At 37.8% G+C, this 17,855-nt stretch overlaps 1 protein-coding gene across 11 annotated transcripts in view; it reads right to left on the bottom strand.

The window, feature by feature from the left end:
- NETO1 (neuropilin and tolloid like 1) overlaps nt 1-17,855 on the bottom strand; it is an 83,015-nt gene that overhangs the window by 49,339 nt on the left and 15,821 nt on the right. For all 11 annotated transcript variants that reach the window (XR_005594713.1, XR_005594714.1, XM_039526453.1 and 8 more), the window contains one exon: nt 12,779-13,027. Coding sequence is in view for 9 of the 11 variants with exons in the window: in XM_039526453.1 (XP_039382387.1) it covers nt 12,779-13,027 (249 nt within the window). In the remaining 2 variants the exon portion in view is untranslated. The remainder of the gene's footprint in view (nt 1-12,778; nt 13,028-17,855) is intronic.

Raw genomic sequence — 17,855 nt, 5'->3', positions numbered from 1 at the left:
AATTTGGGCCTTAATTTAGTCATTTGTCCTATTCAGCAAATCATAGAATCATAGAACATCAGGGTTGGAAGGGACCTCAGGTGGTCATCTAGTCCAACCCCCTGCTCAAAGCAAGACCAATACCCAAATAAATCATCCCAAGCCTGACCTTAAAAAAACATCTAAGGAAGGAGATTCCACCAGCATGTTAAAAAGATCTTCAGATATTTACAGGAACAAAAAATGATCCAACAAAATTAATTTCAAAGACACCTAGAACCAATAAATACTGAAAAACAAACAAACGGGGGAATGACATTGCCTGGCATTAGGAAGACATACTATGAAAGGATAGTAGACTCTAGGACACTGTACTGAGGTGATGTCTGTAGTGTCATCCTAATATTTGGTACTTGAACCTTGCATGAAAATGCAGTGAAATACTGCTGTCATATTAACAGGTAGATCTTGCTAGCTACACCAGGATTTGAGGGAGCTGTGTCTGGATAATGGGAACTAGGGTCGGGGGAGGGGAGGGACGAATTCTTAAAACTTAATTGAACTTAGTTTGGGACCACAAACACTGAAACAGTCATCACAAACGTATGTTTGTTTAATGGCACCATAGCAGGACAAACTTAAGGCTGTTTGGATGCCTTAACTATACATTTCCATACTCAACATACACAGCATTGGTGAGACTTCATCTGGAATACTGTGGGCAATTACCATCTCCCACATTAAGAAAGATAAATTCAAACTGGAACAGGTGCAGAGAAGGGCTACTAGGATGATCAGAGGAAGGGAGAGCCTACCTTTCAAGAGGTGATTTAAGGAGTTTGGCTTGTTTAGCCTCACCAAAGGCTGAGGGGAGATATGATTGCTCCCTATAAATACAAAAGATTAATCAACACCAGGGAGGGAGACAAACTGTTTAAGGGCCAAAGTTGGCACTAGAACAAACAGATATAAACTTGCCCTCAATAAGTTTAGGTTTGAAAATTAGACAAAGGTTCCTAACCACCAGAGGAGTGAAGTTCTGAAACAGCCTTCCAAACAGAGTAATGACATCAACAAAATCTAACTTGTTTCAAGATGGATCTTGATTTATGGAGGTCATGGTAGGATGATTTCCTAAAATGGCATATGGTCCATCTGCAACTATTATTAGCAAGTATCTCCAACTGCCAAAGACAGGACACTAGATGGTGAGGACTCGGTTACTACAGAGAATTCTTTCCCAGTCATCTAGTTGGTTAGTCTCCATATTTGGGGTTAGGAAGGAATTTTACCCCAGGGTCAGATTGGCAGAAAGCTTGGAGGTTTTCACCTTCCTCTACAGCATGGGGTACAGGTTGCATGCTGGTTTGAATTAGAGTAAATGGTGGATTCTCTGTAACTTGAAGTCTTTAAATCAAGATTTGAAGACTTCAGAAACTCAGCCAGAGGTTATGGGTCTATTACAGGAGTGGGTGGGTGAGGTTCTGCGGCCTGTGATGTGCAGGAGGTCAGTCTAGATGCTCATGATGGTCCCTTCTGGCCTTAAAGTCTATGAGCCTACATTTGGCTCTCTTTTGAGTTTAACTTAAAAGCTTTGAATTTTCTTGATTAGTAATACTTGTGTTTGGGAAATAACATCCCTGTATCTTTTTTTACCCTCAAGTTACTGAGATGTACTCCCAACCTTAACCCCCTGCTGTTAATATATATTAAGTTTGAGTATGTCTCAATAACTTATAGTTGGATATATTTATAGAGAGAAAAGGCTTGGCAAGAGGAAGGATAAACCGTACCTCCACCCTCACAGAAGAGTTATGTGATTAAATATATTAAAGATTGTGAGGTGCTCATATACTATGGTAATGGGTAGATATAAGAAAGAGCGAAAATATATATATATATATATCGAAATCTCCTACCAGCCATTTAAAAGTTTGTTTAAAAATGGTTTGGGGCAAATCCTGGTGCTACCGAAGTCCATGTAAAAGTTTCTGTGGATATGATTTGGGTCTTTGTCTTTAGTACCATGGGAACTCAAATGTAGTACTGATGTTGAAAGAATTACATTTAGTGGATACTTCAACAGGTTGATAGGCAGAGCCACACTAATATCATTAGTGAGATTGAGGAATAGGGTATTCATGTGATGAGGCACATACCTATTACTGCTTCCAAATTTAGTTGCATTTCATATTGAAACAGAGCCCATTTTGCAGAAAGATTTTTGCAAGGATCCCCAAAAGAGCTAAGTCACATTGACAGTAACTGAGCCAACATAGGCAATTTAATGAATAAATTAGTGAGGGCAATATTTTGATAACAGGAGAAAGCTGAACAAAAATGCTCACTAGCAGTTATCTAAATATTGAAAAATGTAAGCAGAGGACAAGAGATGCCCTGGGATGAGCACTCACATAACTATATGTAACTGTTTTCTTAAATCACGCACACTGTAGGGTCATTAAATCCCAGAGAAAGTGTATCAAAGTTTAGAAGACAAATCTGAATTTGACAAACATTATTAATTGATTACTACACTAAATTCATGGACATTTCAACACTATCAAACAACTAGCAGTGGCTATTGCCTTTATAAAAGTCACTATGAACAGAATGTAGAAAATCAGAAATTTTGACTACTGGCAAAAGACTCCCAATTCTCAGGTGTGGAGTTTTAGAATTTTTTTAAGTCTTACCACAGTTTGCACACCTCACATCCTTCTCAAAATAACAATGGAGTAATAGGAACACCAGAATAGCCTATTCAAAGTGAAACATTTGTCAAAGAAGTGCTCCACTTATGAAGGAACAATCAGTTTCACACACACAGAATAGGAAGAGACTGTCTAGGAAGGAGTATGGCAGAAAGGGATCTAGGGGTTATAGTGGACCACAAGCTAAATATGAGTCAGTGTGATGCTGTTGCAACAAAAGCAAACATGACTCTGGGATGCATTAACAGTTGTGTTGTGAGCAAGACATGAGAAGTCATTCTTCCGCTCTACTCTGTGCTGGTTAGGCCTCAACTGGAGTATCACGTCCAGTTCTGGGCACCACATTTCAAGAAAGATGTGGAGAAATTGAAGAGGGTCCAGAGAAGAGCAACAAGAATGATTAAAGAATGATTAAAGGTCTAGAGAATATGACCTATGAAGGAAGGCTGAAAGAACTGGGTTTGTTTAGTTTGGAAAAGAGAAGACTGAGAGGGGACATGATAGCAATTTTCAGGTATCTAAAAGGGTGTCATAAGGAGGGGGGAGAAAACTAAGGATAGAACAAGAAGCAATGGACTTAAACTGCAGCAAGGGAGATTTAGGTTGGACATTAGGAAATGTTCCTAACTGTCAGGGTGGTTAAACACTGGAATAAATTGCCTAGGGAGGTTGTGGAATCTCCATCTCTTGGAGATATTTAAGAGTGGGTTAGATAACTGTCTATCAGGGATGGTCTAGACAGTATTTGGTCCTGCCATGAGGGCAGGGGTCTGGACTCAATGACCTCTCGAGGTCCCTTCCAGTCCTAGAATCTATGAAAAAAGCTAAACATGTCAGAAAGGAACCATAGCTATCCTTGCTGGATCTTAAAAATTGTCATGGTTTCAGGGTAATCACACCTGTATTTTGATAAAATGTTCTAAAGTGGGTGCCCTTGGTGGGCTTCTGGCTCCCAGATATCTCTTCTCTTGGACAGAGACACACGTCTCAGTCCCTTCTGACTGGGGACTTTAAGGCTGCATGGCTCCCCACCTTACCCTGTGATACCCCAGCAAGCAAGATTGCCAAAAGAGGCCAGCACCTGTGCTTTGTTTTCTCTTTGAGGGCTAAGACCAATTCTAAGTTACCACACAGCTCTAAGGAAGGGCATTAATTTCTAAGACAAAGAATTACAGAGAAAATAAAAACCCTACATGTATACTAAAAATCTCACTAGAGGTCACCTCAACTCCAACCTGGTAGGTTTTAGTCCTTCATAACCCTCATAACTGCATTCTCTATGGTTACAAGATACATCCCTCCTAAATCCAAAACCAGAACTTAGAATGGTCAGATCAGCCATTTCTTTACACTGCTTGGGTCTTTGATCTTAGCCTTCTGTAACGGGTAATCAACAGACAATGAACCTCTCCTCTGGGCATGGTTTCAAAAGTCTGGATACTTGCATAACCGGAGTTGGGGAAGTTGCATTAACCTCTCCCTAGGGATTCCCCAGAAAAATCCACTTAACAATTATTGTTCCAAAAGTCCATACTTGTCTGACACATTTTCTGTATAGTCTTTTGAACTCCTAGGTCCCACATCTATCACATCTTCCACTTTGAAGGGTTACATACAATCCTGACACAATCATACCTAAACTTAATTCAAAAAGATCTTTGTAGCATATTGCAGGCGATTGTGTGTCTGTCACATACATCAACAGAGGAACAGATGCTAATGGAAACATGAACAAAGTCTTTATGTCCCACAAGACCTCAGCTACTCAGACCTAAGCAAATACCAAATTTACAAATATAACTGGAAGAAAGACAAGGAGATAGAAAAAAATTTTTTTTGGCAGGCATACAAAACCACTGTCTTCTAAATGGACAGCCTGACAACCAGTCCATAAGAAAATTGAGTGCAACAGCTTAAAATGAGCAAGAGATATTACCCTTCTTTGCTCCTGCAGAAGGGCCACAATCCTATGTGTAGAAAATAGACTGTCGGAAGTACAAGGGCAATTGGTAAGCCTTACTTGCAGTCTTTGCGGCATCTGGGATATCTGTTGATACAGGACATCATAGTGAAAACTCAACTTCTTAAAGAAGACATAAGTGGAGGAGGAAAAAGAACTGCCTGAGTTCCAGCAGAATCATTGCAGACATCCACATCACCAAGAGTAGATTTATCATACACCACAGCAGTGCCAGGATGAAACTACAACATAATCATCTTGGAGTAGTTCTGGTAAGGGCTATTAGAAAAGAGAAAAACTTGCCAGATATGGGAGTGATGTGAACTGTAACTGCCTACGTGACTTTGAAAAGTATTCAGAATCTATTAACCAAATATACATTAGGTTAAAAGTATTGTCTTAGAAGAAATAAAGTAACTTTTAAAAAGGGGAAGGGGAAATGTCAGGAATGATAACTAATTACTAGAGTGGGGGTGACTATGCTAATACATGTTAAGCCTCTGAAAATACTCATTAAGAACTAGGTGTTTTCAGAAGCCTGAAAAAACACACCGCCCAGGCTTCCCATGCAGTTGATGCTAAACCATTCTTAATTGCTTATTAAACATTAGGGGCAAAATGAGAGTCAATGAGAAGACATAGCACAGGAGACACAAGGTTTTAAGACAGAGAGGGGCAATGCACAACATTAAGTTGTGTGTCCAGACTTACAAATCAAACTTACCACAAGCTCCTGAGCTGTTCAAATCTGGGGTTTAGGTTCAGGCCCACCTCTAGCTTGAAACTGTATTTAACTATTATGCACATTACTGACATTCATGCAGCAGGATGCAAGTGATGCCACTTCCTCCCCCTGTATCTCTCTCTCACACACACACAAAAATGAGGGAAGCAGTTATGTGGTGAACAGTATTATGATATTTTGAAACAGTAACAGAACACTGCTGTACCCACACGGCTCATTCTAGAAATTGGATGTTTTTCAAGATGATACCAGATGCGTTTTCAGATGTATTTCTGAGTTCATTCAAGCGTCATTCTCTTTTGAAGTGTCAGACTGCTGATCTGAGGAATGGGGATACTTACAAAGGAATAGTAACACCTAGCAACATGGTAGTATGGTTCCATATATTAGGCCAAACTCTACTCTACTCCCTAACTCTGGGAAAAGTCAGGCATCAAGAATCTTAACAAAAAAATGGTCATACTGAATTAGACCAATGGTACATTTAGTCCACTATCCTGTCTTCCAACAGTGGCAGATGCCAGATGCTTCATAGGGAATGATTAGAACAAGGCAATTACTGAGTCATCCATCCCTTCATGTCCAGTCCCAGTATCCAGGAATCAGAGGCTTAGAGGCATCCAGAGGATAGGGTTACACCCCGGACTGTCATGGCCAATAGCCATTGAGAGCATTATCCCCCCCATGAACTAATAGAATTAATTTTTGAACCCAATTATACTTGTTACCTTTCTCTGTACCTTTTCCAGTTCTAATACATCCTTTTTTGGGTAGGGCAACCAGAACTGCATACTGTGTTCAAGGTGCGGGTGTACCATGCACTTATTTAGAGGCATTATGATATTTTTTATCTTACTATCTATCCTTTTCCTAATGGTTCCTTACATCGTTAGGTTTTTTTTGACTACCACTGCACATTGAGTGGATATTTTCAGAAAACTATCCACAATGATACCAAGATCTTTCTTGAGTGGTGATACAAAATGATGGTGTCTAAATTAGCTATGTATAGTTGGTATTATGTTTTCTAATGTGCATTACTTTGCATTTATCAACACTGAATTTCACTTGCTATTTTGTTGCCTATTCACCCAGTTTTGTGAGATTCCTTTGCAACTCTTTGCTGTAAGCTTTGTACTTAACAACCTTGAGTAATTTTGTATTGTCTGCAGATTGACACCTCACTGCTTACCCCCTTTTCCAGATCATTTATGAATATATTGAATTGCCCCGATCTCAGTACGGATCCTGGGGGAACTCCCGCTATTTACCTCTCTCCATTGTAAAAACTTGACAATTTACTCCTAGCCTTTGTTTCCTGTCTTATACCCAGTTACTGATCCATGAGAGGACCTTCCCTATCTGATTTAGGTATTTCTAAAACACCTACATACTAGTGTTTGAGCTCAACAGTGGCTTCCATGCCCATGTTTTTATTTGTAAACCCAGCTCAAATCAGTGAGAATGTATAGTTCTTCCAGACCTTTACACTTTCAGGAACACCATTCAACCACTGCTGGGACTTGCTGTATTGAGAGGCCCTTTACACAAGGAGAAGGGAGGCTTCTTCTGCGTGCTTTTGTCTGCTGCCATGAAGCTGTGTAAGGGCCACTCAGGATCAGGCCTGTATCTATACACATCATCTACATTTAGCGGTGATCTAGGACCTGATTCTGCAGTTGCTCCCCATATGGGCCAACACTACAGAACACAGTGAATAGTATGTGATTCAGCCACAACTTTGAGAAAAGTCTCTGCAGGTGAATCATGATTTTTATTACAACATGCAAATACAAAATGCCTTATTCATCAAAATGAAATTCACTCCCTTGCGGAAAGCCATCACAGGGTCTATGAATCTCTTAATCTCTCTAAACAGGGTTTAAATAGCACTGAAGTAGTGTATTGTCCTTCTGCAAATGTATAACCTGAAAACGCTATTTATAACCATTTACATTTCTGTGCATTAGAGCACTGTAAACCCTTCCAAAATTAGATTTAAACAAAATTCATTCATTCCCCCCCCATGAGAACTAGTTTGTGGTCCCTGACATTCAAAAAAAAAATTTTGGTGTCCCACTTAACCTATTTTCCACATTTTCATACTCATTGTGAACCTTTGGGTGATGGACAGTCATCCAGGTTCAAAAGGCTTTGTGGTGGTTCTTTGTTTTTCCAGAAACTGAATTAGAATTTAGTGGCAGTCAGGATTTCCCTTTAAGGGCTGGACCCAGCTTAGCTGAACAGATACATTAGGGGGAGCTGTGAGCAGTTCTGAGACAGCCACCTAAGCAATACACATACTCAAAGTTGCTGAGCTGAAGCTATAATAAACTATATGTTGTGATCTTCCTAAAATCCTGACTGAGTTGCCTTATGAAAAACCCACAAACTCCACAGTGGCCATATTGAAAAATATCCTGGTTGTTTTAGGGTCAGAAAGGAAAAAGAGGCATATCTAAAATGTGGAGAGAGGAAACTAAAAATAAAAAGCCAAAAGAAATATATACATACACAAACTTGAAAATCAGTGTGGAGGAAGACTACATAGAGTAACTACCTAAGGTGGCTTAGAAGATGCCGGTAGCAATGATGGTGACAGGTGGTGGTGAGAATCCTTCCCCCGCTGCACACAAGGGTGAAATTCTACTGAAGATTGAGTTTTGCCATTGACTTCAATGGGACCAGGATTTCACCCAAGGTACAGAGTGAGGTCTGGTGTCTAAGACTACTTTGCTGTAACTTGACATTTGCTGGAGCTTGTCTTAGCACTGTAGTCACTGCCACAATGTATTTAGCCTTGGCCTAGAGAACAGTCTGAGAATCATAATTCCATACTGGGGTGGGATGGGGGTAGGTGGCGGAGAGGGGCTGGGCGAGAAACTGCGGAGATGCTGGAAGGTTAGGTTGGTGAAATTAACTATATTATAGTGTCAGGAAGGCTGACACTATAGAGGGTTTGTCTATACTAGGAAATTGCATTGTGTTATAACAGGTGTTAGCTAACTAATTGTTCATGGTAGACAACGATAGGTCAGTTAACATCATGCTATTAATGTGTTTTAATGTAATAAGGTTTTCTAAACAAAATGAGCCCAAAGAGGTGCATGTGTGCACACCTGGTGTGAAGCCACAGCAACTCCAAGGTCGGGCTGGAGAATGGGCCTGTGTGATGTAGCCAAACACAGAGAGAATTTCAGAAAAGTACACTGTAAGGAAGGAGGAGGAAACGGCTCTGACAGTACAACGGAAGCCATAGATGAGAGGAATCAGTGATTGTCTGACCATGTTAAAATACTGCCCTTTAGGAAAACAGAGGGTACAGGGTATAGTCTGTACAAAGTGACCCTCCCTTGCATATGCACAAGTTGAGACACCTTTCCAGCCAACATGGTTTAAGATCAAAGTTTGCAGACAACAGCAGCTTCAAAATGCTCAGGGCCCTAAAAATGGAGTACAACATTTATCATTCAGTTTTCATGAAAATTTTGCAAACAACAAAAAAAATATTTAAAAAAAAAGAGTGAACACACTGGTTTGTGAATTAGGAAGAACGCCACAGATTCACAGAGCTCCATGTAGGCCTAAACTAAAGCAGCTAGAGAATTAAAAAATAAAATAGAAAGTGTGGGTAATGAGTACATTTATTTAAAAAATATACCTTACGTGTCTCAAAATGCTTCAGCATTTGTATAACCATCTTGCATTCTGTAATCTCAAGCATTTAGTCATAAAACATTTAACAGAAAAGCAGTGTAATTTTTTTTCAGCCCAAATATCTGAAATTTCAAAAGTAAAAAACAAAGAAATAAACTAGGAGTTTGTACATATGACTTCATTAATCCACATTTTGCTTTACTACTGTTCCTTAGAAAAGATTTATTTGCAAAATGCAGTAATTTGAAATAGTTCTCCCGGTTATTAGTGGGAAATAGACAGGCAGGTCTGTGTGTACCATCATATTTGTAGTGTGTTTATTTCTGAGTTTATTCATGCTGAAAAAGTTTTACATTATACTTGTAATTTCAGAGTACTAATTAGAAGAAAATAGCTACAGTTCCATTTAAATAGTATGACAATGGTATCATTTGTCACAAGATGCCAGACCACCCTCTCCCATCCCCCCCCCCCCCAAAAAAAGTTGTTAATGAATAAAATCCACAAGAGACTTCTGAAGTTTGCACTGGAACCTTTACATTAAATGGATACAGCAGAGTGTGTGCAAAAATTTAGGTTTCCAAATACCTCCTGGGCAGCTCTCTCTCTTGAATCAAAGAAGTTGGAGACAGAAAAGGTCCAATACTAATAAATTATTAATCCATTCCTCCACCAGGATTGTTCTATATCATTTCCTTTCTAGTACTTCATCCAACCTAGATTTAAAATATCTCAACTAATGGGGCTTCTATAATTTCCCCAGACTAACAGATTTTACCATTAGGAAGTTTGTATGTCCTGATATTCAGCCTTATTTCTCTTTTCTTAACTTAATCCCTTTTGGCGTGGTTATACATCCTTTAGATAACCTAAACAATTCCTCTCCCTCCTCATGCACACAACTTTCAAGTAATTATAAACAGTTGTGTTTTCTGTTTAGTCATTATTTAGCCAAGTTATACACATTTCTTTCTTTCAATCTTTCCTTATAAATCAGTCCCTCTATTATAATCACCTTTGTTTTAGTTCTCTAAATGCCTCTCAAATTTGTCTGCATTGTTTTGGTACTGAGATGCCCAGCGCTGAATGCAGCATTCTAGAGGCAATCCAGACACAAAGAGGAAATTTACTCTCCCATTATCTCGTGAAACCTCTGCACTGAAATCTCTGATTGCATCTACTGCATTTGCCACCAAACCACAATGCAAGCTGCAATCTAATTCGCTGTCCATTATAACCCCTACATCTCTTTATGTATCAATGTTTTCCAAGTGTCTCTCTGTTTAAATCTGTTTTCTGCTGATTTGTGTGCAAGCCTTGTTGTCAGTTTTCCCTTGACCCTTACTTTGTTAAAAAAAAAAAAAAGAGTGAGTATCAGAGACAGTTATGGCACAGGATGAGTATAATTTCAGTGACATTAAAGGCTCAGGTGTGCAATTTACAGAGGCACATGAGCCTCCCTTTGCTCCTCTTTAACACTCCCCTGGGGATTGTCAGTCTTTATGGCCGGGCTGCCAATTACCTTCCCCTATGCTCCACCCCCACATTCAGGTTGCAGATCTTGAGAAATCCAGCCCTGATCCCTCACACACAAACATCGGAAGTGGGGAAGAGGAGAAAATAACCTTTCATGGAAGCCAGCACTGTTGCAGAGTATTATCCCACCCTTATCACCTCTCCAAGTTAGTAATAGAGGACCTATGATCCTCATCCCTACTTCTCTTGTGCTGCTGATGAGCTTCTCTCTGCTTCCCCTCCTCAATCCCAGTCCACCAGCTAAAAACATGAGGTAGACCTAATATATATATATATATAATTCAGAGATGTAGCTTTGTCTTTATCTAAGAAGATATGAGTGGGAACCCCTACATCCCACTCTAAGTTATAACTGACTATGGATCTAACTATCTCTGACCTTCACAATACACAAATCAAAGGTAAGGAAGACAACAACACTACTCTGAATTGTGTCCAGATGAATTATGCTTTTATTTATGGCCTGTATTCCTAGACTCGCTTATTTTTTCCAAGTGCTCATATAGGAGGCTATCAAAAAAGAGCTATTCCACCTGAAGTCTGGAGTAATTTATGCTGCTACAGAAATTTACTGGCATTGATTTTTACTCAGAAAAAAACTCACATCAGTGGAAGAGGAATGAGGAATAGAACATGGCACCTGAAATTGTTTTTTTTTTGTTTTTTTTTTCAGTTGGGAAGTTTTTAGATGGAATAAGTTGTGGATTGTGCTAACACCATCCCTTTCAACCAAAGCACCATAGGTCCTTTTGAAATGTGACGGATATGGAGATCTAGTATTAAGTACTATTTCTGAGGCAGGGAGGTGAGGGAATATGGTAAAAGCCCACACCGCCTCTGTTACTGACAGATCACAGCTAATCAAATTTTTAGAGATAAGCACATGTGGCTCTTCAGTAAAATTTCACCCAAGGAATATTGTTCTGTCCATTCACAATTGTTTATAGAAAAACAAATGGCTATATATGCCCACCAGCTTACTGAAGAATTTCCCACAGACATCAATAAGTAGTCCTGCTATTGTGTATGTGAAATTCATGTCCTATAGGTACACTTTCCCCTTCAAGAGACAATATCCTTCAGCTTAATATCTAGTTGAAACCCAGTTGTTAATTTTATGTTATCTCTTGTACTTGTTTCAGATAAATAAAGCTGTGTAGAGCCCTTTGAGGTTAACTCCTGCTTGCTTTAGTTACACACAGGTAGTCCTATTAACTTCTGTGGTACCACTGGAATAAGGAAGCAAGCAGGATTTGTGTCTGACTGATTTTTGCTCATGTTCTAAAAGAATATTGCTGCACCCAATACAATTTAACTGAATCATTGGTTACATAATTGACATAATTATTTATATAATTTTGTCAAAGATATATTAAAATAGGAGTCATTGCTCCATATGTCATAGACCCTATAGAATGCCATGAAATCCTAAAGACTGCAGTGCGGTGCTACTGAAGCCAAAAAATAAAATAAATAACTTTTTTTATTGTAATGATCTGAGGCAACATTTAACTGGAAGTATGACTAGAAATCTTGATTTTACTTTAATAAATTAAACAGACAAATTGACAAAGAAAGTGTAATTGTACAACTGCAAATGAGATTTGGAAACATCTTTCACTGGAACAGTTAGCTGAACACTTTATGCTTTGGATCTTAAACTTCCTTTTGGAATGCGTGCAGCAGTTTTCCAGTTATCTCCCCTTATAAGCAGAGGTATAGGGTTGTCCCTCTCTAATAAAGCTGAGTGAAAAAGCAGTGATGTAATTTTCCGACAATTCCTTTTTTTATTAAAATACTTTTTAATTGCTGATCACTTTGAAGGAAAAACCACTCAGCGTAATGTTCAAATATAAACCGTATACTTCTTCATAAAGTATTTTAAATGATTCCCTATAATAGAATTCTGTTGAAAATGTGTTTTACAATTGCACAAGTTCTTCAGATCAAGATGTCCAGCTAGCATAAAAAAGTACTGAAAAATAAATGTTGTGAAAAAAGCTGTGTGTGTTGTGCAAAATGGATAAACCAACAGGGCATCAGGAGTTTAAATAAAAAGATATATTTTCTTTGAAATAAAAATATATTCCCATTAAAAATATTGAAGTGTGTCACAATTCTACATTACCACCAAAGCAAGCTGTAAAAATCAAACCTTTTGCCAAAAGCGTAACACTTTGTACTCACCAGGTGTGAAATTATATCGAGCAGAAAAACCCATAGATTCCAGCTCACCATCAGCAAAAAATTTAATCCACAGGAATCTGCCACTAGATTTTATCATAGGTGGATTTTGCTGTCCACAGAAACGTCCAATGATTGGGGAAAAGCCAAAAGGTCCATCTCGCACTTCAATGTGATCAAATTTACACTCCCAAGAAGGCTCTACAGAATATTTTTCATCAAAGTGTAGCTCAATACATTGTCTAGGGGCAGCTAGAGGGGGAAAGAAAACAAAATTTGTGCAGTTAAAAATTGCTAATATTTTTTACTTTCAGAATTTTGATAAATTTACACATTCTAGTTTTTCTATATACTATTACCTTTTATTCTAAATCAATGGTTCTAGTTAGTATCTGAAAATTATGACATCTTCAGGAGCCTAACTCAATTTCACTACATTAACTTACATGCCTATTCTTTTCCTATGAAAAAGCATTTCCAACACTATTTCTTAAGTAAGCTAAGAAAACCATCTATGTCGAAAAGCAAAATATGACTTGGCAATAGTTGTTTCACAGAGAAGTTCTGAAGGAATCCAATTAATGAGTGAAAATCTCTCTTCAGACATCTTAAGGAAGATCTACTTTTTTTCCCAGTACTTATGAAGATGAGGAATTCCTTTTCCAGAACTAGAGTATAACACTAAAGACAAATTCTGTCCCCAGATGCACTGAAGTCAATGAGAGGCCTGTATATAAATCCTACAACAAAATTTGGCCTTAAATAATTTTACCATCTTATTTGATACATAAAATACATTAAATATAGGGAAATATCATTTATGAAGGCACCCAAAAAGCAAGCAAAATTAGTTACTTTAACTAAAGATCAAACAATATGCTACTGGAAACCTTGAAGATACTTTCAAATGGTCACTTAATCAAAGGATTGACTATTAAAGAAATACTAAATTCATAGCTTTTTATGGCCACTACAGATCATTTTGATCATCTAATCTGACCTCCTGTATACAAAGACAAGAGAATTTCACCCGGTAATTTGCACACGAAATCCAATAGATTGTGGTTGAACTACAGCATCTCTTTTAGAAAGACTTTTTAAAATCAAAGATTGCAAGTAATGGAGAATCCATCTAGTTGAGTTTTCCAGATTGTTAATTACTCTCACAGTTAAAAAATTTGTGTCTTATTTTCAATTTGAATTTCTCCAGCTTTGATTTCCAACTACTGGGTCTGACTATGCCTCTGTTAGATTAGAGAACCCTCTACTATTAGACATTTTCTGAGACAATTTTATTACATTCCTCTTATTGGGTCATGTCCTGAATTCTACACATAGATAAAACTCTCATTGAGGTCAAAAGGATATTTGCAGGAATAACCATGCTTTTCACAATCAGAACTTTAAAGCCAAATTCTGGGTCTAGTGCATAATTTAAGTATGGGAACTAAATACAGACAGTATTCTGATCCTGGTGTATCTTTCACCCCTTTATCCATGGGAAGGGTTCATGGTAGAGTGACAAGAAAATGTTAGAAAACAGTTGGGCAAACAAAACCTAAAAAACACACAACTTTTTAGTCATTTAAAAAAAGAGAGCTTTTGAGAAAGACTTCAGAAAGCAGACTAATTGCAATATACTAAATTACTGCATACCAAGGAACAATAGAACTGGTACAATATTCAATAAGAATCACTTGTGATTTGAGACACTATTCTATTCATAAAGGAGAGGCACAGCGATAGGAAAAAATATAGCACAAATGTATGAGAACTTAATTATATGAGAATCTGAGAAAAAAGTTTGTATGCAGATTAGAGTTATTTAAGGAGAAATTCTTTATGGTGAAATATACTGACTTTTAAATTTTTCATCTAAATATGTGCTTCATGTTTACTGTGAAACTATTTAAAAGTTGAAAAAACGTATCTACCCTCAAATTTGACATTTAGAGTCAGGAAACTATTAATTATAGATACACACACTTTTTTCATCCTGTTACCCCTGTGCAGTAAACAACAGGAGCAGACCTAGATCTTTACATAGAAATGAACCGCATTCACAGTTCCTGGGAATGAAAATAATCTGTGAATATGACAAAGACTATAAAACTGAAACAAAATCATGTTTTAATCTACAGTTTGTAAAGAATGTTTTATTAATCTACTATGAATAAGGTTCAAAGAAAGATCTTTTCAATTACAGTGATGAACAGAATAACTTGAAAATATCATTGATTTTGTTTAAACTTTTTTGTTAACTAACTGTTATGCTAGAGCATCTGAGAGGAATCAGCACCTTGAAAAACTGGGACCATATTTTACATGTTAATGTTGGATTTAAGGAGATATTTAGAGACCAACTCTCAATTCGTTTATGGACTGCAGGATCAGGCCCTGGCATTTTTAATTTGACGGTATGCTTTTACATCACAATAAAAATGGTCGCTGATGACTTGAACAACATCTTTTATCCATGTTATTCATATGTAATTCTATCACACTTCTTGCAATTTATTTCAAAAACTGACAATGAATTGTTAGTTCAGGTAGGGCCAGATTCTGACACCTTTATTCATGTTGCACAGAGCTTTCTGCATGCATAGCCACATTTCCTTAATCGGCACTGCCACTGAAGACAAGGATCTGGCTCTATGTGGGCCCTTTGCTTTTGCTTCTGGGAGCATGACATTAATTTCATGTATTGTTTGTTTTTAATTAAACTGCCTATGTTAGAAAACCCTCTTTCTCCATCACGCCAATACATCCTACGAGAAATCTTGCCAGTGATGATTCATAGTCAAACAAATGCTTGACCAAACATTGCTTGATTTCCAAGGATTATTAAACGCATTGTGAGAAACACTGCAGGGAGGATTCTGACTTACACCAAGACCTTTTGATATCGCTTTGTCACTGATAAGTAAATTACACTGCCAGAGTGGTGTAAAAGGTAAACGAGAATCAGACCTGCAGTCCTGACTCCTTTAAAACTCCCGTTGGCATTAGTGAGAGCTCTGCTTGACTAAGGAGTGCAAAATTTAGATCATTCTGTACAACAGCATTCTGAATCTTAGATCAATATTGGTTTTAGGATTTGAATATTGCTACTGTTTATTTTCCTCTCCTTATATTTATTTTTAAACCGAGTCGAGAGTAGAGGTTGCACAGGGCCCCATTGCCTCCTGGGGTGTTCAGGGAGGGATTGTGCTCGCCCTGAGTCTCTTGTGTACAGACCATGCACCAGCTGATCTAAAGATGGAACATCTACTACTCTTATTATGCCCAGCCTATGAGATAGCCCAGTACAGAGGAGGACAGAGCTTTCGCCCTCACCTTCTCTATTTGGGATGCAGCACTTTGTGGTCCCCAAACTGTAAGGACTGTGAGTATCCCTAATTATTTCAGGGGGTATGCCAAGTTAGGAAAGGGTCTCAGGCCCTACTCCATTCTGCTGTCCTGCCATGCATAGGTCAAGAACAATTTGGCCCTTAACTGTTTCAGATCATATTATATTTTGCTTTTAAATGCATCACCTTTTTTGGATACTGTGCTTAGAGTTAAAGATCAAAGTTTCAGGCTGACTACATCCCATCTGAGCAACAAAGTAATCCAATGTTCCTGAAAATAGCTATAGATGATTGAAAAAGCCACAGCTCAAATAATTACTTCTGGATAAATACTGAAGGGCAAAACACAAGAGTATGATTTCTACAAAACTTCCTCTTTGCTTATAGCAAGCAGGTTTTCTAGGAAGCCCTTCCTGTGCCCTAGCTTACTGCACAGTAACACTGTTCTGCTCTCAAGCAGGCCCACCACAACTATTAGACGATGTACAGGAAAATGTACTAGTTAGTGGGAGGGTCAATCTTGGAATCCTCACTCATGATTAAAGTCCATTGATGGCCATAGGAATTTTGCTTATAGTTAGTTTAGGCAAAAGATGTGAGTAAAAACACTGCTGGTGTCTCATCAAATCTTAAAAATCTTCTTTATTAAGCTTCTAATTATCTTTCTTCTGAGACTTTTAATACCATGGAAAGACTGCTTAATGCTTGCATGTCTTGTCATCTCTTTAATTTAATTAGCTTACACAAGTGCTGTCTTTAGATTTTACATTTGCTGGGGAGAAAAAAGACATGGGTTGCTAACTAGTTCTAACAGTTGGAGCAAAACACACACAATCAAGGTTTTAATTCTGAGCAGCCTGTAAGTCTATGTAAGTGACAGCTAAAGCTAAGAAAAAAAATCTGTTTCATTTAGCAGATTGTCTGGAATGATCTAAACAGCTACCCCTCAGAAATGTGAATTGCTGCAGGACTAATGGATTTGCTTAATCCTTGGTATCTCCAGTTGTTCAGATCCTTTTCTTCTTTTGGAAAATAAATTATGAAAACATGAAACTCCATGAAATATACTATGTAAATGCACTTATATTGTTACTCAAGCAGACTGTTTTTTAGTATAATGAAATATGACAGCCCTACATGATTTATATATAGAGAAAGAGTATACAAGAAAGTTAATGATCTTTGGAAAAGCATGGATGGCCTTCAACTGATCTACCATTAGTTTTCTATTGATAATAAATGAAGCACGCAGGAAATATTAATGCCAAAAAATATATATAGGAAGATTTAATTGACAACTCTTCTCAAGTTAATAAAAAAGGTCCCAGGCACTCCCTCCTTATATTTATAACTACACATTTAATTAGAGAATAATTATTGAAGTGATCTAAATATGCAAGTAATATTCTACACTTCTAGCACAAAAGTTGAAATATATTGTATAAGGTTTGGCTGGGTCATTCTCAGAATATATTTGACAAAATATATGTCAAAATATATTTGACACAAGTCAAAGATTTAGTTCTTGAAGATGCACCATGTGCACAATTCCTGTTGAAATCAATGGGACAAATTCATTGCTGGCAAAAGCAAGTGCAGTTACTGGAGTTATTCCTGAATATGCCAGTAGTGAATTTTGTCCAACAGGAGTTGTGCATGTGTGATGCATGTGCAGGATCTGTCCCACTATGAAATTAAGAAGCACACTGAACTTTCTTTGTCCACTAAAG

Source organism: Mauremys reevesii, linkage group 2, assembly GCF_016161935.1.
Source record: "Mauremys reevesii isolate NIE-2019 linkage group 2, ASM1616193v1, whole genome shotgun sequence".
Classification (NCBI taxonomy): Eukaryota; Metazoa; Chordata; order Testudines; family Geoemydidae; genus Mauremys; species Mauremys reevesii.
This window is presented reverse-complemented; position numbering and strand designations above follow the sequence as displayed.